The sequence below is a fragment of the Sus scrofa genome, chromosome 13, assembly GCF_054392235.1.
Source record: "Sus scrofa isolate SSC_HxYL_T2T_F1_AM1 chromosome 13, Sscrofa_HxYL_maternal_Yorkshire_Landrace_v2.0, whole genome shotgun sequence".
Classification (NCBI taxonomy): domain Eukaryota; kingdom Metazoa; phylum Chordata; class Mammalia; order Artiodactyla; family Suidae; genus Sus; species Sus scrofa.
The window spans coordinates 207,753,458-207,780,252 of NC_139395.1; the positions used below are offsets into that span (position 1 = coordinate 207,753,458).

The 26,795-nt window shown below is 41.6% G+C and overlaps 2 protein-coding genes across 6 annotated transcripts in view; both read right to left on the reverse strand.

Moving 5' to 3' along the window:
• Window positions 1-9,731, reverse strand: part of LTN1 (listerin E3 ubiquitin protein ligase 1) — a 98,737-nt gene extending 89,006 nt beyond the window's left edge. The window contains exons 1-4 of the mRNA XM_084991873.1: window positions 9,624-9,731; window positions 3,618-3,821; window positions 2,872-2,970; window positions 1,364-1,594 (exon numbers count right to left, since the gene is read on the reverse strand). Of these exons, the coding sequence (XP_084847999.1) occupies window positions 1,364-1,594; window positions 2,872-2,970; window positions 3,618-3,821; window positions 9,624-9,665 (576 nt within the window). The 5' untranslated portion in view covers window positions 9,666-9,731. The remainder of the gene's footprint in view (window positions 1-1,363; window positions 1,595-2,871; window positions 2,971-3,617; window positions 3,822-9,623) is intronic.
• Window positions 9,732-12,815: 3,084 nt separating this feature from the next.
• RWDD2B (RWD domain containing 2B) lies at window positions 12,816-25,242 on the reverse strand. 5 transcript variants are annotated; one of them, XM_003358895.5, is made up of 6 exons: window positions 25,107-25,242; window positions 20,627-20,801; window positions 19,654-19,880; window positions 19,490-19,557; window positions 19,000-19,362; window positions 12,816-18,394 (listed from the first exon to the last, which is right to left on the reverse strand). In XM_003358895.5, the coding sequence occupies exons 3-6, from the start codon at window positions 19,858-19,860 to the stop codon at window positions 18,160-18,162; spliced, it is 873 nt and encodes a 290-aa protein (XP_003358943.2). In that variant the 5' UTR covers window positions 19,861-19,880; window positions 20,627-20,801; window positions 25,107-25,242; the 3' UTR covers window positions 12,816-18,159. The 5 variants fall into 5 exon arrangements, with proteins under 5 accessions (XP_003358943.2, XP_013838009.2, XP_084848028.1 ...); XM_013982555.3 differs by lacking the exon at window positions 20,627-20,801; XM_084991902.1 differs by lacking the exon at window positions 19,000-19,362.
• Between the last annotated feature and the right edge of the window lie 1,553 nt (window positions 25,243-26,795).

Genomic DNA, 26,795 nt, shown 5'->3' on the forward strand with positions numbered 1-26,795 from the left:
CATTTGTGATCTGTAACGCAGCTCACAGCAATGTGGGATCCTTAACCCACTGAGTGAGGCCAGGGATCAAACCCACATCCTCATAGATACTAGTCGGGTTCTTAATTCACTCAGCCACAATGGGAACTCCTAAACCAATGATTCTTACTTTACAGTTGGGTTAGAGAACTCCCTTTGAGAATATGATTAGAGCTACAAACCCTCACCCTAAAAAAATGAACTTCATACAGCAGAAAAATAATGAATGGAAGACCCAAGAACTTAAATGGGGAACTAGAATGTATATGTGTGCTTACGTGGAGAAATGCTGGGTGAGGAGACCAGAGAGGTAAGAAGGGACCCGATCATGCAGAGTCCTGTAGCCCAAGAAAAGAAATCTGGACTTGTAAGTATAATGGGAAGCCAGAGAAAAGCTGACTAATTAAAAAGAAAAAGGAAAGGGGGAGGAAGGTGGATGTTTGGGTAGGAGTACACACAGGGTGCTATGGAAATGTGAGAGTACTAAGTAAGGAAATGAATGTAGGTGCGATTTTTTAAAAATCCTCACTTCTCCTCAATGGACTCAGAGTCCACCGACTTTTACTTCTTGTTATAACACTAACAACTCTGACATCTAGTTTTTTCCAATCCATATATTAGGAATAGCAAATAATGAGGAGAAAAAAGGAGGAAGATGGCATTACATATATACTGAAAGCCACAAAAGTTATGGCTGATATCAGTCTGGCAAAAGTGTTGGCCAAGTATTGGAAACATATATCTGTTAATGGGATTAGAAATTTGTACGGCCTTCTGAAGGGCAATTTATTCATACCTACATATAGTTACTAGAAGTTCTGGTAACTCTCACCCCACAGGGTATGAAGAGATCTACTCAAGAATGTTCACTAAAGCACACTGTTATCGTAAAAAACTGGGGGGAAACCCTCAAATGTATATTAAAAAGAAAGAAGTTAAATAAACTGTTGTAATAGCTACTTGGTACACCAAAGGAACACCAGGATAAAACAGATCTGTGTACATGTATATTTGGAAATACGGGGGAAAAGTTTAATTTTTGGGTGTATTCTTTTTTTAGATTATATATTACAAAGTAGATATCTAAATTTTTTAGATATGATTAATTAGGATATTAAAGAGGAAAATTTAAATAATTTAGAAAGCTCCAACCAAAAGCGAATTATGTTTAAAAAGCCAAAACGGTCAGTTTTGTTAAACACCACTTAAAAAAGGCAATCTTCCATTGAAAATATTTCATTTCTCATGCTTTCACAATGCTAAGTTAAAAAAGCTCCCTTTGTAACATGCCTTATATTCCTTAAATACTTTAAAAAATAAATGTAGAATCGGTCCACGGACTTACACTTGTAATTTCATCCTTACAAAATGCTATGGCTTCAGGTTGCTTGCTCGGAGGGAAAGCTGCTTCAAAGGCATCTTTTGCTGCAGAGGCAGCTGGTGTATAAGTGTCACACTGAGCCATGAGCCAATAGCCCATTACACTTTTCAAATAAGGAGCCAAGTGTTTCTTTACTTTCAGGATAAGTTTTTCAAAAGCTTGCTGTGTGGCTTCTCGAACCCGGCGGTCATGATCCTATTGAAAATATAATAAGGTTTAAAACAGCTCTAACCCATGAAAACAAATACAGACATCTCTGAGTATGCTATGATGACCCATTAAAAAGAATTCACCTATGTGCAAAGTGAAACTAAAATCAATAATTACGTAAAAAATTGATTACTTTTTCCTTCTCCCCTTTTCCCAATGAGATAAAAATGACCACATTCAAGATACAGTAAAGGCTAAGGCTTGAATAATTAAGCAATTCACCCACATTATTCTACAGTGAATATATAAAGAAATTAAATTGTCAGGATTTACTATGACTGAAAAATATCTGAGTAACTCTATAGTAATGACCTAATTTTTTTTTCATTTTTTTTATTACTCAAATGAATTTATCACATCTGTAGGTGTATAATGATCATAACAATCTGATTTCACAGGATTTCCATCCCACGGCCTAGACACATCCCCCCACCCAAACTGTCTCCTCCGGAGACCATAAGTTTTTCAATGTCTGTGAGTCAGCATCTGTTCTGCAAAGAAGTTCAGTCTGTCCTTTTTTCAGATTCCACATGTCAATGAAAGCATTGGATGTTGGTGTCTCATTGTATGGCTGACTTCACTTAGCATGATAGTTTCTAGGTCCATCCATGTTGCTAAAAATGCTGGTAATATTCCACTGTGTATATGTACCACATCTTCTGGATCCACTCCTCCGTCGATGGACATTTAGGTTGTTTCCATGTCCTGGCTATTGTAAATAGTGCTGCAATGAACACTGGAGTACATGTGTCTTTGCGAGTCATGGTTTTCTCTGGATAGATGCCCAGGAGTGGGATTGCTGGATCAAATGGTAGTTCTATGTTTAGTTTTCTGAGGAATCTCCATACTGCTTTCCACAGTGGTTGCACCAATTTACAATCCCACCAACAGTGTACTAGGGTTCCTTTTTCTCTGCACCATCCCCAGCACTTATTGTTTGTAGACTTTTGGATGATGGCCATTCTGGCTGGTGTAAGGTGTTACCTCAGAGTGGTTTTGATTTGCATCTCTCTAATAATGAGTGACGTTGAACAGCTTTTCATGTGTTTCTTGGCCATCTGTATGAGTAATGACCCAATTTCTGAGAACACAAACTTCTGCATACTTTTCACAACCCAAGATGATCCTACCTGCATAATACTGACATAACATTCCATAACCCTCACCCAAAATGAATCATATAAATTTGACAGTCCCCACAACTTCAGCGAGAAACCAACAAACCCACAATAGAAATAAACTAGTAAGGTCTTAATACTTACAAGTGAAATTTTGCAGAAAATTCTTGGCCAGTATGGAAGAACACCTTTTACAATTTCCGTATCTCTCTCTGTACACATGGTACCAAATTCCTGCATTGCCTAAAAATAAATTATTAAAATCATTAAGAATCAACAGCCATAACATTGTCTCTTGATTATATCTACACTGTTCCACAAGCTTAGTCTATTTTATGTAACATAAAAATATACTATTTCTGTTTGTGCCATATAGGACTAATTTGAAGAGTTCCTTCAATTACTATGGTAGAAATTTTTCAGGTTTTTTTTTTAATACAAAATGTATATAAACAAACATTTAGAATTGCAGGATCAAAGTTACATTTTCTAATAGGAAAAATATAAAGTCAGAAATCCAAAGTGATTCTAAAAAGTTCAGAACAACAAACTAACTTATAACCCAGAAAGTAAGTATAAACTAAACTTAAAACTGTCAGAAAAAAGTTCAGTTGTGGGAGTTCTCTTGTGGCATAGAGGGTTAAGGACCTAGCAATGTCATTGCTGTGGGTTTTGGTTACTGCTGTGAAGCAGGTTTGATCCCTGGCCTGGGAATTTCCATATACTGAGAGTATAGTCAGAAAAAAAAAAAAAAAAAGAAAGAAAGAAAAAGTTCAGCTGTAAAAGTACTTATCGGTGAGAAATGATTCTTCATTTTTTTTTATGTAAAATATGCCAATGACATTTTAACAGACTATCTTGATCATTTTAATGAAAGCAGTAAAACTTGCTTTTAGTTTTGTTGTGACATCTTTCTTAGAAAGTTTCCGCAGCACCATTCGGAAATCAGAATCCACAAGACTGTCTATTTCTTCAGCTCCTTGAATAGCAGGAACATAACCTAGGTCACTGTGAGATGTTCCAAAACCAATAAATCCAGGCACCGTTCCCTGTTCCTTGGCAAGGAGTTCTGCAGCTCGGCCACTGTTTGAAGGCTAATAATAAAGTAGGGAGAGAAAAAGTCAGAGTCCAGGAAACCAACTTTGAGTTCTTTAGAGTAATCCCTTGAAGCAAACTTTTATTTGAGGACTTTTTCCCCTAGCCTACGCATCTATTCCAATGTTCCCCTAAAATGAATATTTTTGTCACTGAGTACTTATCAATAATGACCCTAGGAGCAATTTCCTGGTTTCCTAAGCATCAGAACAATGCTTTTTACATCGTGATTACAAGCCAGTAGAGGCTCGTGATATCAACTTTACAGACCATGACAACATTTTAAAGAAATAGAATAAAACTGTAAAAATCAGAATACATCATATATGGTAAGAATACATACTGTTTTATGAAATTTTTTATTTCTAATTTTTGTATAAATAGTATACATGAACACATATGTGTACTGTGTGGTGATGCAAAATTAACTCATAAATGGATTACATCTTTTCATTCATCTACTCATCCAACAAATATTTATTAAGCAACTACCATAGGACAAGTCTAATAACAGCAACTTTTAGACCAGGAGTTCCTCATGGGCAGACACACTCATTCCCACACACTCAAAGGCTGGTGGACTGTCCTTGGGCTAAAATGGTTACAAATTACATTATTAGGGAAATAAAAAGCAATACAATTGTTAAGATATAAGACATACTCCTTTGTTTTAAACCATAGTCAACAGTTGCATTTGATAAACAATACAGTAGCTTCCAGTACTAAAAGTTAAAGGATTTGTTGCGACAGAGAAAGTATTTAAACCAATGAAAGAAATTAATATATTTACTGTCATCTAATAGGAAAATGCCTCAGTTCGAGGTTCAGAATGACATCACAACCCATATAAACTCATCGGTTTCTTATTCTTCTGTAACAAGGTCTGAAAATCTTGTAGTTCCCTAGTGGCCTAGTGGAATCCAGGTTAAAGATCTGGTGCTATCACTGCTGTGCCTTGGGTCACTGCTGTGGCAGGGGTTCCATCCCTGGCTTGGGAACTTTCATATGCTATGGGCACAGTCAAAAAAAGAAAAAAAGTGTCTGAAAATCAAAACATGTGATACAATTTACCCTACCTAGCAAAACTGTTTGGGAGATTTGTTGATCAAGGAATAATAATCTGTACTCCTTTCTAAACTGAAATGAATGAAATGAAATTAGTGACCAGAAATGAAAATGGCCTAAATTAATTTTTTTTCCAAAACAGAGCATTTAAGACTAATTTCAAAAAAGGTTCTCTATTTCAAAACTTTATTATGGAGTTCCCGTCGTGGCGCAGTGGTTAACAAATCCGACTAGGAACCATGAGGTTGCGGGTTCGGTCCCTGCCCTCGCTCAGTGGGTTAACGATCCGGCGTTGTCGTGAGCTGTGGTATAGGTCGCAGACGCAGCTCAGATCCCACGTTGCTGTGGCTCTGGTGTAGGCTGGTGGCTACAGCTCTGATTAGACCCCTAGCTTGGGAACCTCCATATGCCGCGGGAGCAGCCCAAGAAATGGCAAAAAGACAAAAATAAAAGTTCAAAATAAAATAAAACTAAAACTTTATAAAATGAACTATCATCAGGAGTTCGCTGGTGGTCTGGTAGTTAGAACTCAGCACTTTCACTGCTGCAGCCTAGCTTCAATCTGTGGTCTGAAAACTGAGATCCCACATCAAGCCGCTGCATGTGGCAGCCAAAAAAAAAGAACTAACATTATTCAGTTCACCTTTCTCAATACTGATACATGAATAAAGAGGTACAAAGGAAGTTAGAGAATTATAATTCTGAAAAACAAATATGACGGCATTAAGACATTGGAATTTTATCTATAATCTCATATGTAAAAAGTTTTATTATGAAACAGTCAAGGCCGAATTCTTTTTTTTTTTTGGTCTGTCTTTTCTAGGGCTGCACCCATGGCATGTGGAGGTTCCCAACCTAGGGGTCTAATTGGAGCTGTAGCCACCAGCCTACACCAGAGCCACAACAAAGCAGATCCTTAACCTGCTGAGCAAGGTCAGGGATTGAACCTGCAACCTCATGGTTCCTAGTCAGATTCATTAACCACTGAGCCATGACAGGAACTCCCAAGGCTGAATTCTTAATTGACCTGAAGACCAGAGCTGACAGTGATAACTAGGTATAGAAAGAAAGGTATCAGATTTACTGCTTCGAGGTAACAAATTATTTTTAAATGTACTAATTGTATCTTTTTTTTTTCAAAGTTTACTTTGAATTTAAAATATAGTTACTGCTTTTTATCACTTCCTCTACTGTATGTTATAATGCTTATACTTGTGGTCCAAAAATTAAGAACCTTGATTCTACTTCTGGCAGTGAATTTTCTTATACTATACCTACTTCATTCTTTTGTACCTGGCTTCTAGAGGTATTTGAGGTGGAAATCCTAAGTCAACAGTTTAAAGACTAAATTCAGGAAGACATGCAAGATCTTTTGTCATCTGGCCTCAACCTCTCCTGTCATCTTCCTGCCACTCTTTTCTTCCCTTATCCCACTTCCTCCTCCCCTCTCCCAATTTTGCTCCCACCATTCACATTCAAGTCCCAAAGTGAATACAAAGTTTCCCCAAATCTGTTATGCCTTTTCGCAATTAGGTCTTCGTGTAATCTTTCCTGTGCCCCAAAACCATTTCTTCCTTTTCACTGCCTGATAAACTCCTACTTATCCTTCAAAACACATTCATGTTTTCAACATTTGCCCCCCTCAGGCCAATCACCATTCTGCTCTGTTCTCCCACTTTCTTTCTACTAATAACTGCATCATAATTCTTTAGTATAATTATTTGCTTACTTATCATCTCTATCATCAAACTAATAGTTCAAGAATAGAAGAAATCTGTCTATTATCTTTTTTTTCCCCCTTTTTATGGCCATATCTGCAGCACATGGAAGTTCCCAGGCTAGGGGTCCAACTGGAGCTGCAGCTGCCAGTCTATGCCACAGGCACACCAAATCTGAGACCCATCTGTGATCTATGCTGCGTGTGGCAGCTTCGGGCAACTCCAGATCCTTAACCCTTTGAACAAGGCCAGGGATTGAACCCTCATCCTCACAACCCACTAAGCCACAACAGGAACTCCTATCTAGTATCTTTGAATACATGGCATTCAGTATTCAAAGTCTTCTGTTGAATGAATGACTGCTGCTCTGAAGTTCAAATCCCAACTCCACAATTTCCTGACTACATGAGCTTAGGCAAGTTCATTTCTCTAAGCCCCAGAATCATCATTTTTAAAATAACAGTAACTAAATTATTACTTAGAGTGTTGTCAAGGTTAAACATAAGTTTTCAAACCACTGTAATAGCAAGATGATTCCAGCAAGAATCATCAAAGAATTATCAAAGAATCATCAAACACCATTAAGTGAAAGTTTGTGAGAGAACAGGTTATTTCCAATTTCAAACTACCACTCCACACATAATTTGTTAATAGCCAATGGAAAGAAGCATACATACAATAGACATCACCTTAATCAAGTGATTAAATATATACTACCAATAATGGGACAAGCAGGCATCATGTGCCCCTGTAGTGTTAGAAGCACTGAGAAATATACATCATCTATGAAGCATTTCTGTCAAAAATTAACATGAATCTAATCATAAGGAACAAGTAAACAAATTTAAGTGAAAACAAATCAACTGCCTAGACTCTTCCTTTTGTCCATGTCATAAAAGTATCCCTCTCAAAAAAAAAAAAAAAAAAAAAAAAGCAGCACTAAGAAACTGTCTACATTTAATCTAAATGATAATCCTTGAATGGATCTTTTTTAATGTCATATCTAAAATAAAAGTTATAGAGAATATTGAGATGACTGTAGAAATGTTAATACAAAAATGTATATTATTAGATAATAGTATTACACTGAATTGAATGTTATAATTGTTCACAATTATGTAGAAGAATGATGCTCTTTTTCTAGTAACATGCCATGGGGAGTTTCCATTGTGGCGCAGTGGAAACTAATCTGACTAGCATCCATGAGGACAAAGGTTCAATCCCTGAATCACTCAGTGGGTTAAGGATCCCACGTTGACATGAGCTGTGGTGTAGGTCACAGATGAGGCTCAGATCCTCGGTTGCTGTAGCTGTGGCACAGGCCTGCAGCTGTAGCTCCGATTCGACCCCCAACCTGGGAACCTCCATATGCCCGGGTGTGGCAAAAGAATATACATGCTGAAGTATTTAGAAGTTAAAGGTCATGATTTCTGCAACTAACTCTCATATGGTTCAACAAAATACATATATTTAGAGAGAGAAAACAAATGTGATCAAAGATTAATAATTGGTGACTCTAGGTAAAGAATTTACAAGTTGCTCTAATATTCTCGCAACTTTTCTTCATTTTTAAAATATTTCAAGGAGTTCCCGTCGTGGCGCAGTGGTTAACGAATCCGACTAGGAACCATGAGGTCGCGAGTTCCATCCCTGCCCTTGCTCAGTGGGTTAACGATCCGGCGTTGCCGTGAGCTGTGGTGTAGGTTGCAGATGCGGCTCGGATCCCGCGTTGCTGTGGCTCTGGTGTAGGCCGGTGGCTACAGCTCCAATTAGACCCCTAGCCTGGGAACCTCCATATGCTGCGGGAGCAGCCCAAGAAATAGCAAAAAGACAAAAAAATAAATAAATAAATAAAATATTTCAAAACTAAAACATGGAGGAAATTTTTAAATAAAAATTAAAATGCAAATGCAAATGAAGCATTTTAAAAAGTACTGGACACAAGGTAAGTTACTATTATTATTGATATTATTAAGCTTCAAAACAGCTCAAGTGGCAGAGCTAAGAAAATGTCATACTGAAATCACTAGAATTGGACTAGAAACAGGGAAAAGCATTCTCATAAAACTTTGTGTCATAATAAACCTAATACCATAAAAGAAATCATTATAACATCCCCAATCGTACAGGTTTAGTCCACTTTGGGGTTTAAACACATATTTAGTGAGCTATATGCCAATCCTTGTTCTAGGCTCCGAGACTAACGGCACCAGACACCTGCCTTCCTAATACTTATATCCCATACTTACATCCTGCTGAAAGGAGACAGTAAATGAAGCGGGACCGTCAACTAGAAGTCTTAAGTGTAATAGTGTAATAAAGTAGGAAAGGATAACGGGGAGGGGGGCTACAATTTAAAATAGGAGAGATCTGACTGAGATGTCTCAGGCAAAATTTGGAGCCACCTAACAAGAGAGCATCAGGGAACCTGCCAGGCAAGGTCAAGGCTCAGTGAAGAGATCAGTGTGGCCAGATGGGGTGAGGGAGAAGGGAGTTGGAAGACGGGGTCGAAGACGGAAAGGGGCCCGAGAAGACCACATACCGTGTATACCATCGTAAAGGCTTTGGCCTTTACCCCGAAGGATATGGGAAGCCACAGCAGGTTTTTGAGCGAAGGAGCGACGTGGTCCGAGATACCCTACACACCAAGCTCACTTCAACTGCTTCCCACCCAACTCCCTTGTTCACGATATTACCTACCCCCGCTACCCTGGCCAGGTAACCTTCCAAGTGAAGCTGACACTGAACAAATTCTTAACGAAAATGTAGGAAGGAGGGTTGTGCTCGAGTAGGGACAGCTCTGGCATGGGACATCTTTCCTCTCACGACTCCCCAGTCTGCTCAGAGATAACCCACCCCGCCCGCAGGGACGCACACACAACAGAGAGGTCACACTCGACACGCAAACACACGCTTCCCCACAGCCACGCTCCACATATCCTCCAGCCGTGCACACGGGGTGGAGTCTGCCGCTGCGAGGAGAGGACTCCCCGGTCGGCTGGGCCACCCCGCACTCACCCTCAGGTTCCCCTTGGTCCTCTGCTTGTTCTTCCCGCCCATGGTAGCGGTCTTAGCAGCACCTTCAGCCGGCAGCCCCCGGGTTGACACAGCCGGGCCACAACTTCCGGTCCCTCGCACCGGAAAAGGGCCCACAAAAAAGACTGCCTTCGGCCCGCCCCTTCCGCCACCTACCTCACCCTCCTGCCTCCCCACTTCCTCTCCCGCCTCCAGCCGCGCTTCTGACCCTCAGCCTTGGGTGACGTCATAATTAGAGCCGCGCCCACCCACCTGAATGACGTCATCTCTGTCCAATAGGAAGCGAAGCATTGGACCCACGGCGCCTAATCGTGCTTTCCTCTCTTTTTTGCAGCACGATTTGTACCCTGTTTAGCCAGTAGGGGATTAGCATAAGCAAGAGGCATTTTCACACATGGACAGCAACAGAAAGACATGGTAGTGGCTGAGGGAAGATGAGAAAATGTTAGACCTTTCAAAATGCTATTATTTCCATCATCTGGATGTTTCTTAGAAATACAGACTGTCAGGCCCACTTGGGATAATTAAATCAGATTTTACATTTTTAACAATGTCCTCAGGTCTTGTTAAAATTTGAGAAGTGTCCTAGTCTACATTCTCTAAATCACCGCACCCTTTCCTTGCAAAAGTGTTGGAGTTCCAGATGTTGCTTAGGGGATTAAGGACTCCATGGGTTTTCATTGTGAGGTTTAGGGTTTGATCCCTAGCTTCTATCTGTGGGTTAGGATTGGCATTGCCACAAGCTTCTGCGTAGGCTGCAGATGTGGCTCCATTATGTGTTGCCATGGCTGTGGCTAGGTCTCATCCGTAGCTCCCGTTGGACCCCTGGCCTGGGAACTTCTGTATGCCACAGGTGTGGCTGTAAAAAAAAAAAAAAAAAAAAAAAAAGTGTTATTTGCAGTTTGTGGGAAAGAGGGTAATGTAGTAGTCACTATTTAAGTTGGAAATTTAGGAGTTCCTGTCGTGGTGCAGTGGTTAACGAATCCGACTAGGAACCATGAGGTTGCGGGTTCCATCCCTGCCCTTGCTCAGTGGGTTAACGATCCGGCGTTGCCGTGAGCTGTGGTGTAGGTTGCAGACGCGGCTCGGATCCTGCGTTGCTGTGGCTCTGGCGTAGGCCGGTGGCTACAGCTCTGATTCGACCCCTAGCCTGGGAACCTCCATATGCCGCGGGAAGCGGCCCTCGAAAAGGCAAAAGACTAAAAAATAAAAAAATAAAGTTGGAAATTTACAGGTTTTTTTTAGTTAGTGATTTTGCTTCTTAGAATCACATTTAGGGAAACATAGGCAGTTGTTGTTGTTTTGTCTTTTTTTGCCATTTCTTGGGCCGCTTCCGCGGCATATGGAGGTTCCCAGACTAGGGGTCGAATTGGAGCTGCAGCCACCGGCCTACGCCAGAGCCACAGCAACGCAGGATCCGAGCCGTGTCTGCAACCTGCACCACAGCTCGGCCAGGGATCGAACCCGCAACCTCATGGTTCCTGGTCGGATTCGTTAACCACTGCGCCTCGACGGGAACTCTGGAAGTTGTTTACTGTCGCTCATGCCCATGCACTCAAACTTTTATACTCAACTCTATGATACTGAGGCTCTGCAAACTATTTCTCCTTTAGTCAACTGGCTTCCTGTTATGTTCTGTCAACAGAGGACTAGATGCAGACCGAAAGAGAGGAGCAAATAGAAGGGACTTGCTCCATACTGTTAGCATCATCCCAGCAGCAGCGCTTTGCCCGGCAGCAAAAATTGGTTTAGGCAGATGTTTTCAGTCTCCAGCAACCAGAATCATCCTTTAGGGGTACCAGCAGCAGCCAGGCAGAACTCTAGTTCCCCTCAGAGGTCTGAGTGCTACCTCCATGGAGCCCCTCCTCTGAGCTCTTAAGACAGCCAATGGTGGCCTCATCTCAGAAATCAGAGTCCCAGCATCACGGGGTCTCTTCTTTGAGCGCCAGAGAAAAACTACAGCCAGGAACCCCCCTCTCTTCATGGGCTTGAGCTGAGACCCAGCTTTTCAGGGCCTCCTTCCAAACTTCAAAATTCAGATTACCCCAACCTCTTCTTCCTTCCTTCCCTTCCCAGCCCTAGGGATAGTAGCTGCTCTGTGGAAATTCCTCTTTGTTACCTCAGGAGTCTCTCTTTGTTTTTACCATTCTTTTAAACCAATTTACCATGTTAAAATTTTATTTTATTTTATTGGCCAGGGAGTGAAACCACACAATATCAGTGACCCAAGATGCTGCAGTGACAATGCTGGGTCCTTAACCTAATGCTGGTTCACTGCACCACTGAATTCCAAATTTTTTCTTTTTATTTTTTTTCTTTTTAAATAAGTAGTGAAGTTTCTGCTTTCCTGACTGAACTCTGAAAAATGCATAAAATGGAATAGACCTGCTGTATAGCACAGGGAACTCAACCCAATATTGTGTATGGAAAAAGAATCTGAAAAAGAATGGATATATGTATATGCAGAACTGAATCACTTTGTTGTACAACAGAAATTATCACATCATCAATTATACCTCAATAGAATGTTTAAAAAATGAAAAAGACTACATACACACATATGCAAAATAATATACAAATTTTGTCTTCTTTGGGCTAGTGTCCAGCAACTTGATGTTCCAGATCAGTGATGAACCCAAGTCCCTGTGGTGAAAGCCCCAAGTCCTAAACACTAGACCACCAGGGAACTCCTAAGGGGGTGGAAGGCCTTAAATCCAGTTATTTGTACATTTTCTATAATGGCCATCTTTTCAAACAGAAATGTATTATACACATTTATTTACATAAATTTGGGGGGCAGGAAGAAGCAAGAGGGAACAAATTCACACAATCTGAAATGCTAATTGCCCCCAGGGAGAAAAAATTGAGCCCCCATATTATATGAGCAAAATTTCTACACTTAAACATCCAAAGCAAACTATTATTGGATTTCCCAGTGTAGCTCAGTGGGTTTAGAACCAGACATAGTGTCCGTAGGATGCGGGTTCAATCCCTGGCTTCACTCAGTGGCTCAGATCCAGCATTGCTTGGCTGTGGTGCAGACATCAGGGGCAACTCAGATTCTCGACCCCTAGCCCAGCAACTTCCATATGCCACAGGTGTGGCCATAAAACAAACAAAAACCAAAGAAAACTATTATTTAGGAACTATTCGAAAATGGATAAGCTGAAAATATTTATTATACGCTAGATTTATTTAAGAACAAGAGAAAAATAACATCAAAAATCACTTTTTTCTATCATATTGGATTTGGGGTTATATTTAGTGTTAGTTACTTTAAAGAATCATAAGTTAGAACTTCAAAACCTCTCAGGAAGGCAATAAATATTGCTGTGAACACATCTCTGATACTATTTCAATTTCTTTCAAACAATGCAGTATCAGTTTAAAACCAAATTAAAATACATGTAATATTAAATACATTAAGCCTCCATTTCAGTTATTCCTTCGGGATACCCTGAACCTCGAAGGTGCCACCCCGGCCCAACTACTCCAGCTCTTAGAAACATTCCAGAAACACCTAGGCCTTTTTTTTTTTTTTTTCCTCTCTCAAAGACGAGTATTTAAAAAAAAAAAAAAAAATCACATCTAAAGACAGGTCCACAGCACAAGACTCAAACCAGGGCCAAAACCTTCAAACTAGATCCCAAGAAACCCAGCAGTCCCAGATGTGGTTATGCTATTTGTCCACTGGCCCAGAGCTGACCATGCTCCCACCCTCTGGCTAGTGCTGTCTGGGCGCACCGAGGAAGATGGGGCTTGTGTGTGCAGCCTTGTAGGGCCCTCCCTGCTTCCATCTACGCAGGAAGCTGTGCAGGCAGCAGTCTGGGAAAAGGCCAAGGTGTTGGATACCAGTGCATTTGGTATCCACTTGAGACTGGGTGTCTGAAAGTAGCCAGGCCCCTGCCTTTCATGCTGAGTTAGAATCTTACCTCACCCAGCCCTGTTCCTCCAAGGGGTCCACTTTGACGTTTGCTAGTGGTTGGTAAAGGATTTGAATGTCTACATGCCTCCCCTGACACTGTGGGATCAGATTGCTGGATTGTGCTAAGTGGAAAAGCTCCTTGTGGACCTTTGCAGAATGTTTGTGGCCTAGGTTTATAGGAAGTGGTTGTAATCATTTTTTCCAGCGGGGGCAAGGAACTGGAAAGTAATGTATATGCACCTGTCCTTATATGCCATTAACTCTATGTTGCCCTGCAGCTTTAATGGAATTTCATGAATGGTACATTCTGTTGGGTTTCCCGGAATTACAACTTAAAAAAAAAATCTGTGTCACAGTTATTTTGACATAAATGCAAAAAAAAAAAATCGTCAGTTCTGCATTGCAGCAGATGCAATTATTTTTTTTCAAATGCAGTTTATCAAATTAAAGTGCAGATGATGAGACTGGCTTTGACTTTGTCACTCCAAGTTCAAGTAAATTGGATTTGTGGAATTAATTTTAGAATTTTAAAATTTTGTTTTGTTTCACTTTGACATGAGAATAGTATTGTTTGGCAGAAATGAATCCGATTAGGAACCATGAGGTTGCGGGTTCAATCCCTGGCCTTGCTCAGGGTGGGTTAAGGATCCAGTGTTGCCGTGAGCTGTGGCGTAGGCTGGTAGCTGTAGCTTCAATTAGACCCCTAGCCTGGGAACCCCCATATGCTGCAGATAAGGCCTTAAGAAGCAAAAAAAAAAAAGCAAAAAATGCAAAAAAAAAAAAAGTTTAAAAAATAATACTATTGTTTGTGCAAGAATTACATTTACAAATAAAAATGGACATGTAGTCAGTATTTCCTGCCGACACTCTTGCTTTCTATAGATCTTTTAACTTTTAAACCTAACTTGGTTTGGAACTAATAGTTTCTTTTAAGGATTTATCATCATTTCTTTATAGATGATTCTAATATAAGATATTTTTCAGATTAATACATTGACAAATTGTCATTATGGAATAAACATACATGCAATCATACTGAATGTAATTTTACATTTAAGGGTGTTCATATATGAAACATATAATCATTGGTGAAACGTCTAAGAAAACTATATTGCCTACATTTCTAACATTTAACTATAATTTCTTACAGCTTTTATTGTGTCTCTTACTTTTTTTTTTTTCAGGTTGTGCCAGTGGCATGCAGAAGTTCCCAGGCCAGGGATCAAACCTGTGCCACAGCAGTGACAATGATAGATCCTTAATCCACTGTGCCGTGAAGGAATTCCTAACTTGTTGGAGTTTTTCGGTTTTTTGCTGTTTAGGGCCGCACCTATGGTGTATGAAAGTTCCCAGGCTAGGGGTCAAATCAGAGCTACAGCTGAGGGCCTACGCCACAGCCACAGCAATGCTGGATCCAAGCTGCCGCATCTGCGACCTACACTGCAGCTCATGGCAATGCCAGATGCTTAACCCACTGAGCTAGTCCAGGGATTGAACCCACAACCTCGTGGTTCCTAGTTGGATTTGTTTCCGTGCCATGGCAGGAGCTCCCATAACTTGGTGTTTTTTTGATGACAGTACTTCCATCCACTTTCAAAAAAGTGTACTAATCATGAGGTTGGGAAATTTGTACTTCTCTTGGTCACTCTCTTAATAATCCAATGTCTAAATCTGACAGGTCTGTCTCAGAAGAAAACTTATAAAGCTACCTTATTGCAGTCTATGTTTTTATATTACACTTCAGATCTATATATTTGTACATAGCAATGTTATTTTTTTATTAAAATAATGTACAAGGACTAAAAAGGTTTTAGCAGTTCAGTTCTACTGAAGTAATGCGTGCACCATCTGTCCCCTTTGGTGGCCTCTAGGGTTGCCAGTCACATGCTCTGTGGAGTATTTCATCCAAATCTGGATGAAAGTGGCTGGGGAGTAGGGGAAGTGAGAAACTAAATGTAGAGCTGGTCCATCTGGCTGTGTGGGGGCAGCAGAGGAAGGATTGGCATTTTCAGGGCAACTGACAGGACAATGGGGAGATGGACATCAGGGTAGCAACATAAGGCACATAAGATTTGCATCCAGGGAGTCCCCATCGTGGCTCAGTGGTAAGGAACCCGACTCTGATCCATGAGGACTTAGGTTCAATCCCTGGCCCCAATCAGGTTAAGGACTTGGCATTGCCATGAGTCGTGGCTGCAGACGCAGCTCGGATCCTGAGTTGCTACGGCTATGGCATAGGCCAGCAGCTACAGCGCTGATTCAACCCCTAGCATTGTGCTATGAGTACCATTTGTATTCTTGTTTTCCTTCTTCTTTTTTGGCTGCCCTGAGGCATATGAAGTTCCCAGGCCAGGGATCAGATCCAAGCCTCAGTTGTGACATAAGCTGGAGCTGCAGAAATGCTGGATCATTAACCCACTGTGCTGGGCCTGGGATCAAATCTGTTTCCGGTGCTCCCAAGACACTGCCGATCCGACTCATTGTACCACAGGGGTTACTCCTTTATTTATGTTTATATTTAAGATCTATCCACACTACCTTCTTAGTTCTACCTTATTCCTATTGATTCCTACTTAGTATCAGATAAAATGTAGCATAATGTATTTACTGATTCACTTAGTGTTGGGCACATAGGTTGCCTCCAACTTTTTACTGAGGCGAACAATGCACTGTGAGCGTTCCTACTGTGCACTGGGTAAGGACCCAGTGTCGCCGCAGCTGTGGCTCAGATTCTTTCCCTGGCCCTGGAAACACATATGCTGTGGGTGCAGTGAAAAAAAACCAAAAAAGGGAGTTCCCGTTGTGACTCAGTGGGTTACAAACACGACATAGTATCTGCAAGCATGCGGTTCAATCCCTGGCCTCTCTCAGTGGGTTAAGGATCCAGCCTTGCTGCAAGCTGTGTTGTAGGTCGCAGATGTGGCTCAGATCCTGCCTTGCTGTGACTGTGGCATAGGCTGGCAGCTATAGCTCTGATTCAACCCCTAGCCCAGCAACTTCCATATGCCACAAGTGTGGCCCTAAAAAAAAAACAAAAAAAGAAAAACAAAAAATCTCTAATGTTTTCTGTCCTCCACCTCATTCCTCTATCCAAGTCTGACTCATCAAGGGATACCCAACATAAATACCAACCTGAGTGCTGGCAATTAGTAAATATTTAATAAGCACTTTTAGAACTGATGTATGGAGGGCCTCAAAAATCATGTAGTGTGTTTATTTGTAGGTCAGTTTACCAAAAAAAAAATTACAGAAATCCATCTCCTGAGGGAAACATTTGTCAAAATCCAATTTGTCAAAAAATGAATGCTCTAAATCACCAATGTGATGAATCATTGAGGGCTATTAAAAAGTTTGAGCTCTGTTCATGCTTGAAAGCCTTCTGTGAGGTGAGCCAAGGAGCAAGGGCAGAACATTAAGTATATAAAAATAGAGATAAACTGCAAACTCCATTTAGGAAGAATTTCAGAGTTCCCTGGTAGCCTAGTGGTTAAGGATCTGGCACTGTCACTGCTGTGGCACTGGGTTCAATCCCTGGCCCAGGAAATTTTACATGCTGTGGGCATGTAGAAAAAAAAAATAAAAAGAAAAAAATTTTTCACCCATCTTTGTATCAAATGTAAAATTAAGGCTTTGAAAAAAAAAAAAAAAACGGGTTTGGCAAACTAGCTTTCAACTGCTAGTAACAGGCATAGAAATAGAAATAAATCTTGTTTTATTTCATAATCATCTGTCTAGAGATAGGCAGGGGCTAGTGTTGGATCAGTAGTTCAGCAATGTGAGGACTGGCATCTCTGCAGCTCTCTTGAAAGTTGAAAGGACTACTGCAGCTCCAACCATCACTTTGGTGTTTGTGACAGAAGATAGGGAAGGTGGGCCCTGGTGTACCTATCATTTTAACCAGGAAAGCAAAGGTTTTCCCAGAAGTTCCCCAGCCAAAGCTATGTCCCCAGGCCACCCTAGCTGCAAAAGAGGCTGAGAAAGTGAGCATTTAGCTTTTCCAGGTTCTTTAGTAGAGGCAGATAAAGGGGAATGGGGTGGCAAAGGGTGGCCCCACCAACGTCATTGTTATCAAATATAATTAACTTTATATGTCAAAAAAATTTCTTTCTTTCTTTTTTTTTTTCTTTTTAGGGCTGCACCCATGGTATATGGAAGTTCCCAGGCTAGGGATGGATTTGGAGCCGTTGCTGCCCACCACAGCCACAGCAATGCCAGATCAGAGCCACATCTTCGAACTACACTATAGCATGTAGCAAAGCTTCATCATTAACCCACTGAGCGAGGCCAGGGATTGAACCTGCATCCTCATGGATTCTAATTGGGCTCTTAACCTGTTGAACCGCAATAGGAACTCCATGTCAAGAAATTTCTATCAACAATTTTAAGACTATAATTTAAAACTCAGGTCTGCATTCAATCATGACAGAGTTTTAACAGATGCATTTCGGCTATACTGAAATATACTTTTCCTCTTTCTTTCCCCCTAACATTCTAGAATGGGACTAAAAAGTAAAATTACCTAATGTTTCAAGGAGGAGTGGGCAAAAAGTCAAAAGACTAACAGTGACAAAACACTTTCAAATATTCTTCTGTTCACTGTCCTTCCACGCCAAAGAACATCTGGAAAACATCCCCGCATCCTTTGGCATTCAAAAACTTATACAGCTGACCAAAGTCCATGTGGTTTCCTCTGGCTCCATTAACACTGAACACTTTTTCTTCAAAAACTGCAAATTTTCTCTGTCTCTCCATTTCCTCATGTGTACCATCGAAAGGAATGTCTTCTCGATGGCGAATTAAAATTCTCTTCCAGTTTAATTTTCTGAGTCTGAAAAGAAATTTTCAAAGTAGAAATTGTGAACAGTGTATCCTAGAGCACTGCAAATCAGTGTTATAGAACAGATTTAGCAATGCCTTTTTTCCCAGAAGTAAAGAAAGCTACTTTCATCTCACAGGGATTTATCTTAAATAGGATTCTGGTCATAATCCCATCCCCATACTCATTTATTGCCATTATCACTGCCTAGTATCAACATTTTAGAAATGTGGGATTGAATTGCTGAATCTCAGCTTCCCACAGGGACTTCTCAGAAACTCATTTAGGATATCAGGAGAGAAATGAGAATCGCCTTGTTTCACAGGTAGACACAACTTACAGCATCACTAAGATGAGGAAAGAATCATCCATAGAAATGGGGGGGGGGGAACAGGAGATAGTATCTTGGTTGGCAGCTGGGACTTAACATCTACCCACAGCACATTTTCTATGTGCTCTGTGTCAGGTGAGGGGAGTGATGCTGACAGCATGTAAAGGCTGTTTTAGACCGAATCGCCACAAGATACAACCTCGGGGACATACTGATTTCCACATCCCCAGGATTGTGGTTAGTACTAAAATTGTTGACAAGGTGTACAAAAGTAGCGAAAGCCAACCTGGACCAGAATTCTTCACAGGCACTTTGTGGGCCTTCCACACAAACAACACCAGGCTTCCCAGGCATGCTAAACCCAGACAGGGAAAGCTCCTTTGCCCACTCTAGAATATTCTTTCTCTTGCATTTGTTGTAGATGTGATGGCTGTAGATCCACAGTCTCGTGAGAATGAGGTCAACTGGCTGGCCTGTACTTCCTGGAGCGGGGGCAGGTGTGGTGTCTTTGCTGACATAGCCAGAAGCGTGTTCTCTAACCCACTCAGTGGCATTCAAAATACAGACATCCCCGAGACAGTTCTTCTGTAGGTATGTGGTCAGATCTGTATTCAGCTGAGCCTGCTGGGATCTACTTAATAATACTGATCTGATGGAAAAGATATTGGATTTAAAAATCAAAATTAATTTCTTGGAATAGAATACCAAACTTGATGATTGCTTTTATTCTCAGATTAGTTTTCACACTCTAATGCTGGCAAGTTTCTGTAACGTACCTGACAGTAATTTCAGGCAGAACTGCAGGGTATTTAAAGGGAAGTATACACGCCAGAGAAAACGTCACCTGATTTTTAAAAAGAGAGAGAGAGAGAGAAAATGCTCTAACTGCTGTCTTAAGTCTTGAGGTGTTTCAATTTTTCTAAAAGTAAAACTGAATCACCATTGCTTCCTCAGATATATCCAGGTTCATATTGATTGTAAAGTAAACTTTTGAAGATCGTCCTTCCATTGTCCTCTTTTCAATACAGTCTTTCAGTTCTGCTAAAGCCAGCTGGTCATTCACTATGAGCTCATTCTCGCCAGGGAACATACTAGCCAGCAGGTCTAACTCAGAGAGCTGGGCCTCTGCCTGTTCAATCTCAGTCATTTTGGGATATCTGTAAGTTTCTAAGAAGGTAAGATAAGAGAGACATTTACAAATATAAGTTTGGGAGAACTCAAGAGGTCAATATGGGTACTTATCAAAAATTAGATTTCTTCATAAAATATGAAATTTAACTAGAGTACTTCCTATTATTATCCTTTCAGATGTAATATGCTAAGGACCCAAACTAAGGGATAATGCAATGAGAGGCATAAAACTCTAATAATAACCATGCACCAGGAGATTACATTGTGGCTCAGTAGAAACAAACCTGACTAGTATTCATGAGGATGCAGGTTCAATCCCTGGCCTCGCTCAGTGGTCTAAGGATCCAGTGTTGCTGTGAGTTGCCATATAGGTCAAAGACGAGGCTCGGATCTAGTGTTGCTGTGGCTGTGGTGTAGGCTGGCAACTGTGGCTCCGATTGAACCTCTAGCCTGGGAACTTCCATATGCCGTGTGTGGTGCCCCCCAAAAAAGATTGTTTTACAATATAAGTAAATTAATAACCTTCCTAGTTATTCTTACGCTGTCACACATACATGAAAAAAATGACAAAGAGTATTCATCAAACTATTAACAGTTGGCTAAATGTTGGTGGAGAGAAGAAGAGGAGGATTTTCACTTTTAAATTCGTATGCTTCTATATCCTTTGAGGTTTCATGATTACCATGCGGTACTTCTAAATTCAGCACAAAATAAGAAGGGTTACACTTTTGAAAAGAAAAGAAGAGCTCAATCCCGTTGCTGCAGAGGAAAACACGGCTTACCTCCTTAAGGAGAATTTATGCTGTGAAACCAAACACCATTATTTTGGTTAGTGGTATCTTTATGGAATTCCTTTTCATCTCTGGTAAAAGTTTATTGAGCAGCTATTATACGGAGAGTGTCATCCTTCACTCCTTCCTGGAACTTTCTATTTAGTCTGAAGAGCAGGACTTATATCTAATAAAACATAGAACAATGAAGGCCAGGTGTTAAATGACTAGTATAACTATTATCACAAGGATGAAGGTGAGGGCACAATCAATGAGATGGGTGATGAGGAAAGATTTGAGGAAGGCGGCAGGATTGAACCTGGAAGAAAGGGTAAGACTTAGATAAGTGGAGGAAGACGTATAGTAGGGAGAGAAGAAAGGTGCGCAAGGCAGGAAAGCACAAGGAAAAGAGCATAGACCTGAACCTGGCCCTTCTTTACAAGCCCAACTCCCAAGGCCTAATTCAGGAACTCATTATCTTGAGTATTTCCTCCTGGGTTAGTTACTTTCTGGTTGTCCTCTAATGCCATTCCTTGCCCTTCTGTTCCCTGTCCTGGATTCTGGACAGCTGACCTACACAACCTATAGCACTCAAATCTTTTTTGTGGCTGGGTTCAGCCAATGATCTCGCAGGAGGTGAGAGGATGGGAGGAGAAAGAGGTCGGGGTTATTTCCTCACTCCTTCTCTACATTGGTGGGATTCTGACAATTTCTCCTGGCATGTATTTAATCTAAAAAAAAAAAAAAAGAATCTGACTGCAGTGGCTTGGGTTGCTGCAGAGGTGTGGTTAATCCCTGGCCTTGGCACAGTGGGTTAAAGGATCCAGCATTACCATAGCTGTGACTTGGATTTAATCCCCTGGGCTGGGAATGTCCATATGCAGAGGGTGCAGCTCATAAAAGAAAAAAAAAAAAAAAAAATCAGGAGTTCCAGTAGTGGCTCAGCCGTTAATGAACCTGACTAGCATCCATGAGGACATGCGTTTGATCCCTGGCCTCATTCAGTGGGTTAAAGAACTGGCATTGCCATGAGCTGTGGTGGTCGCAGACACAGCTTGGATCCCACATTGCTGTGGCTGTGGTGCAGGCCAGTGGCTACAGCTCCAGTTCAACTCCTTGCCGGGGAACCTCCATACGCCACAGGTGTTTCCCTTAAGAGACAAAAAAAAACAGAAAAAAATCAAAGATTATGAGAATTATGGACGTGGGGGGTGTTGACTTCATTAGGATTAACTGGACACAAATCAAGAAAATATGAAGCACTCGTGCACACGTCAGGCAGTCTGCACAAATCAGAGTATAACCAACACCATGTCATTCCTGATCCCAGTGTGTTTTCAACTCATGTCCTTAAAACATCTTACCAAGGGGTCAATGCCACGCTAGGAAAAAAAAATTTACATAAAGCACTTTGTGCTTACGTAAGTAAGTTCTTGAAATGCTGACTCACACAAATTTTTGTTTGTTTTTTTAGGGTGACATCCTATTATCCGGACTGGTTTAGTGTTTATCCTACACAAAAGTGACCACGTTTGGACAATAAATTATACGGCACACTTTTTGTGTGTGGTTTCTCAGAGTCTTTATTGTTAGATGCCAATATGCACCATGAATTTCTAAGAGGAGGGTTTAGTTTGCATAGTACTCCAAACCTATCTGACCCCACACAACATTTTTTCCTCCAGACCTAATGATATTAGCTCTTCTCTACACAGTTAAGACCTGCAGGCTCTTCCTTCCTTCCTTCCTTCATTTATTTATTTTTTATGGCTGAAATTGTGGCATGTGGAAGTTAGCAGATCAGGATTTGAATCCAAGCTGCAGATGTAACCTATATTGCAGCTTTGGCAACCCCAGATCCTTTAATCCACTATGCTGGGGCTGGGGATGGGACCCATGCCTCCTTGGCGACCTGAGGTGCCGCAGTCAGATTCTTAATCCACTACGCCACATCAGGAACTCCTACTTTATTTTACGTTTTCGTTTTGCGCACAGCATGAAGAAGTTCTCAGGCCAGGGACTGAACCCAAACCATGCCAATAACAACGCCAAGACCTTAACTGCTAGGCCACCAGGGTACACCTCCCTCCTTTAAGCATAATGTTTGCTTTACTTTTCAGTGGCTTTTTTTTTTTTTTTTTTTTTTAGGTTTTTTTAGAGCTGCACCTGCAGCATATGGAAGTTCCCAGGCTAGATGTCAAATCGGGAGCTGTAGCTGCTGGATTACACTACAACCACAGTAATGCCAGATCCGAGCAGTGTCTGCGATCTACACCACAGCTCACAGTAACACCGGATCCTTAACAGACTGTGCAAGGCCAGGGATAGAACCTGCATCCTCACAGATACTAGTCAGATTCGTTACTGTTAAGCCATGATGGGAACTCTCCCTTCATATGTTTTTAGACCGTACCATTTTTACTTGATATCCTAAATCAAGCATTTGCTCTGTTATTAAAAATGTCTTTATAAATATTTAAAATTCCTGGATTATTGGAATTTCATAAATATCTTGTCTACTCATGTTGGAGTTGAGATAACTAGGAAACAACTTATTAGGTAGTTACTAGAGGAAGTTAATTTTTTTTGTTTTTTAAAATCATAGTGGTTTAAGTATGTTTAAGTCTGTTACCAGACTGCCAGGGGGGCAACTCCTGGCTCCTGACTTAACCAACTATGTGACCTTAGGCAGGTGGCTTAATTTTTTTGTGCCTCAGGCACCCCATCTCCAGAATGGGAATAACAGGGTTGCTGTGAGGATTAAATGAGGACATGTGGAAAGTACTTAAAAGGAGTGCCTGGTAATAGAGTAAATGCCATAAAAGTGCTTGCTATTATTATTATAATATTCATTCAGCATATGTTTCTTGAGTACCTATTGTGTGTCAAGTACTAAGACTGTAAGAATGGACAAAAGTAACAGAAAACCTCTGCGGTCAGAGATTTAATCTGGTGAGAAGTCCATGATAAAAGCAACAACAACAACATCATACACACCTCTCCAGTGAATAACTGTTATAAGGAAGAAAAAGAGGAGTTCCCTTGTGGTGCAGCAGGTTAAGGATCCGGCTTTGTCACTGTATCCTTAGCCTGGAGAACATCCCCCCCCCAAAAAAAAAAAGATAAAGAGGATAAGGCACAAGTTAAGGAGATGGAGGAGTGGTTCAGTTTTCACTGGGTGGGCAGGGAAAGCCTCTCTGCTAAGGTGACTGTGGAAAAGAGACTTGAAGTCACTGAATAAGAAGCCATGTATTATCTGGACAAAAGCTTTTCCAGCAAAAGTTCAAAGTCCATGTTCAAAGTCCATGAAGTAGGATGGTGCTACACCAGGTGGCTGCAGCAGAGTGACTGAGAAGAACAGTTTTAGAAGACAAGTTCATAGAAGAAATCTGGGACAGTTTATGTTGGAATTCCTAGGGAATGGCCAGAATTTGGGGTTTTATCCTGAGTGATATGGAAGGCCACTGTAGGGGATTGACTTACTTATGAAGAAGCCCACACTCACTGCTGTGAAAGGACAAAAGCAGGGTAACCAGGTAGGCACTGGTTGGAGGAGAGATGAGGGTGACATCCATGAATTAAGGTGTGGTGGTCGAGGTGGTGAGCGACCCTTAGTGTTCTGTACGTACAGAAAAAAGCAGAACCAACAGGCTCATTGCTAAATTATATGTGATATATATAACTCCAAGACTTTAAGAAACTCCAGGGATGGACTTACTATTTACTTAGATGGGGAAGACTGTGGAAATCTGAAGCTTAGTTTTGGACATACTTGGTAATGAAGGGCCTATCAAGCCACCTACTAACCAGAAATGTCCAGCAGGCAATTGGACGTACAAATATGGCATTAAGAAGTGATCTGGCTGGAGATATAATTTAGGAAGTAATCAACATTTAAAAGGCACGTTTGTGTAATCACTCAGGGAGTGAGTGAATTCGGGAGAAGGTTTCATTGCGTTTGGAGGTCTGAAAGATGAAACGGAACCAGAAGTTTGGGACCAAGCGACCCATAGGTGGACAACTACAGAGGAGATGTCACAAGTAAGTGAATTGTCAGTTTTTGTAGAGGAGGTTTCTATCCCAAATACACCTTTAAGAGAATTTTTTGACTTAAGATTTTAGTGCATGCTGTAAGAACGCAGAATGAAACTTGAGTCTCCTGAGCAGGATCCTTTTTCCCCGCTTTTTTTTTTTTTTTTTTTTTTTTTTTTTTAAAGTTTGGACTGAGTCTGACCGCTCAAACCCAGTCTTTCTGGGAAGTTTCCCTGGGTTACTACCGAAGCCCTTCACGCAGGCGCCGTGGCCCCTCACAACTGGCTAGGCTAGGTGAGGTAGGCGGGGCAAGGAAACTCCGAAGCCAGCCCTAACCAATGAGCGGTGAGCAGCTAGTAGGGAGGCGGTGCTACCATTTCCCTAAATTCCCCGGCGGTGAAAGGAGCGGCTGTGGAGTGGGAACCCTGACCCGCTGGGTAGCAATTGACCGAAGACTCACCTGAAGCCATGGACCGCCTCGGTGCTGTAACCCAGATGTCCTGGCTGCACAATTCTCATCCGAAGGGAGCCTCAGAATTCTAGGGCTAGACAACCCGAGGCCTCCAAACCGCTCTGGCCGGCGGCCTAGGAAAAGTGAGACAGCGCCCTCCCAGGCTGGCGCAGGCGCGCTCGCAGGCCCACGTGTCCCGGAAGCCAGAGCGCGGACTCCTGGTATTCCTAGGCCGCACCAGGTTCTTCTCAGTGGCAAAGTTTTTATTCTACCCCAGTGGCGTTTCCCACCTGTTGCCATTGTCTGTGAGGAACATTGCCGGCAAGTGTCCTGGGTCAGGGAATAGTCCGCTAAAGTAACGCTGCTCAAATTCGAAATCTTTCCTGGATCTTGGTATAATGCAGAACAGTATTGGGAAGGTAGTAGGAGGTCCTACATTTTGCATTCCTAAGATCTTCCAAACAGTAGAGATCCTACCGGTCCCTGAACGACACCGAATAGCAAGGCAGTAAGGAGAAGTGAGCATGGGTTGTAGCTTTGGAGACTTTTGTAAGGACCATGTGCATGTACAAAAATTTATCCTGGCTAATAGGACAGTTTGAGGGCAACTACAACGAGTAATTAGAAATGTTTTTCTTCACAAACTAAATGTACACAATGCAGTTTTTCCTTTGCTACATACTGTTGTAGAAGTCCCATAAGATTTTTTTTTGGGGGGGGGGGTCTTTTTAGGGCTGCACCTGCGGCATATTTAAGTTCCCAGGCTAGGGGTTGAATTGGAGCTACAGCCTCCAGCTTACACTACAGCCATAGCAACGCTGGATCCTTAACCCACTGAGCAAGGACAGGGCTCAAACCTGCATTCCCTTGGATACTAGTGGGATTTCTTTCTGCTGTGCCTGAATGGGAAATCCAGCAGTAGGTACTTTTGTGTAGGCTTCTTTCCGTATGATATTTTATTATTATTATTTTGTCTTTTTACCTTTTCTAGGGCTGCTCCCGCGGCATATGGAGGTTCCCAGGCTAGGGGTCTAATCAGAGCTGTAGCTGCCTGCCTACACCAGAGCTACAGCAACTCAGCATCTGAGCTGTGTCTGAGACCTACACCACAGCTCACGGCAACACCAGATCCTTAACCCACTGAACGAGGCCAGGGGTCGAACCTGCAACCTCATAGTTCCTAGTCAGATTCATTAATCACTGAGCCACAATGGGAACTCCAGTGAACATTCTTGTACAAGCATTTCATTTCTCATGGGTATACTTCTTCAACAAGTATTTATTGAGTTTAGTGTGTTCTAGACACTTCTAGGCACTAGAGATATAGCCATGAACAGGACGAAGATGTCCCATCTCTCGAAGTTCCTGCTGTGGTGCAGTGGGCTTAGAATCCCACTGCAGTGGCTCGGGTCACTGCAAAAGAGCAGGTTTAATTCCCAGCTCTGTGCAGTGGATTAAAGGATCCCATATAGCCACAACTGCAGCAGAGGTTGCAACTGCAGCTTGGATTCAGTCCCTGGCCTGAGAATTTCCATATGTGGTGGGTGTGACCATAAAAAGAAAAAAAAAGTCCCATCTCTCAAAAAGTTTACATTTACTTGTTTCTGTGTATTTATGAGGGTAGGGGGATGGGGTGGGGAAGATAAATATAGAGGTAAACATGAAATAAAAATACCAGATAGTGATTTGCTAGGCTGA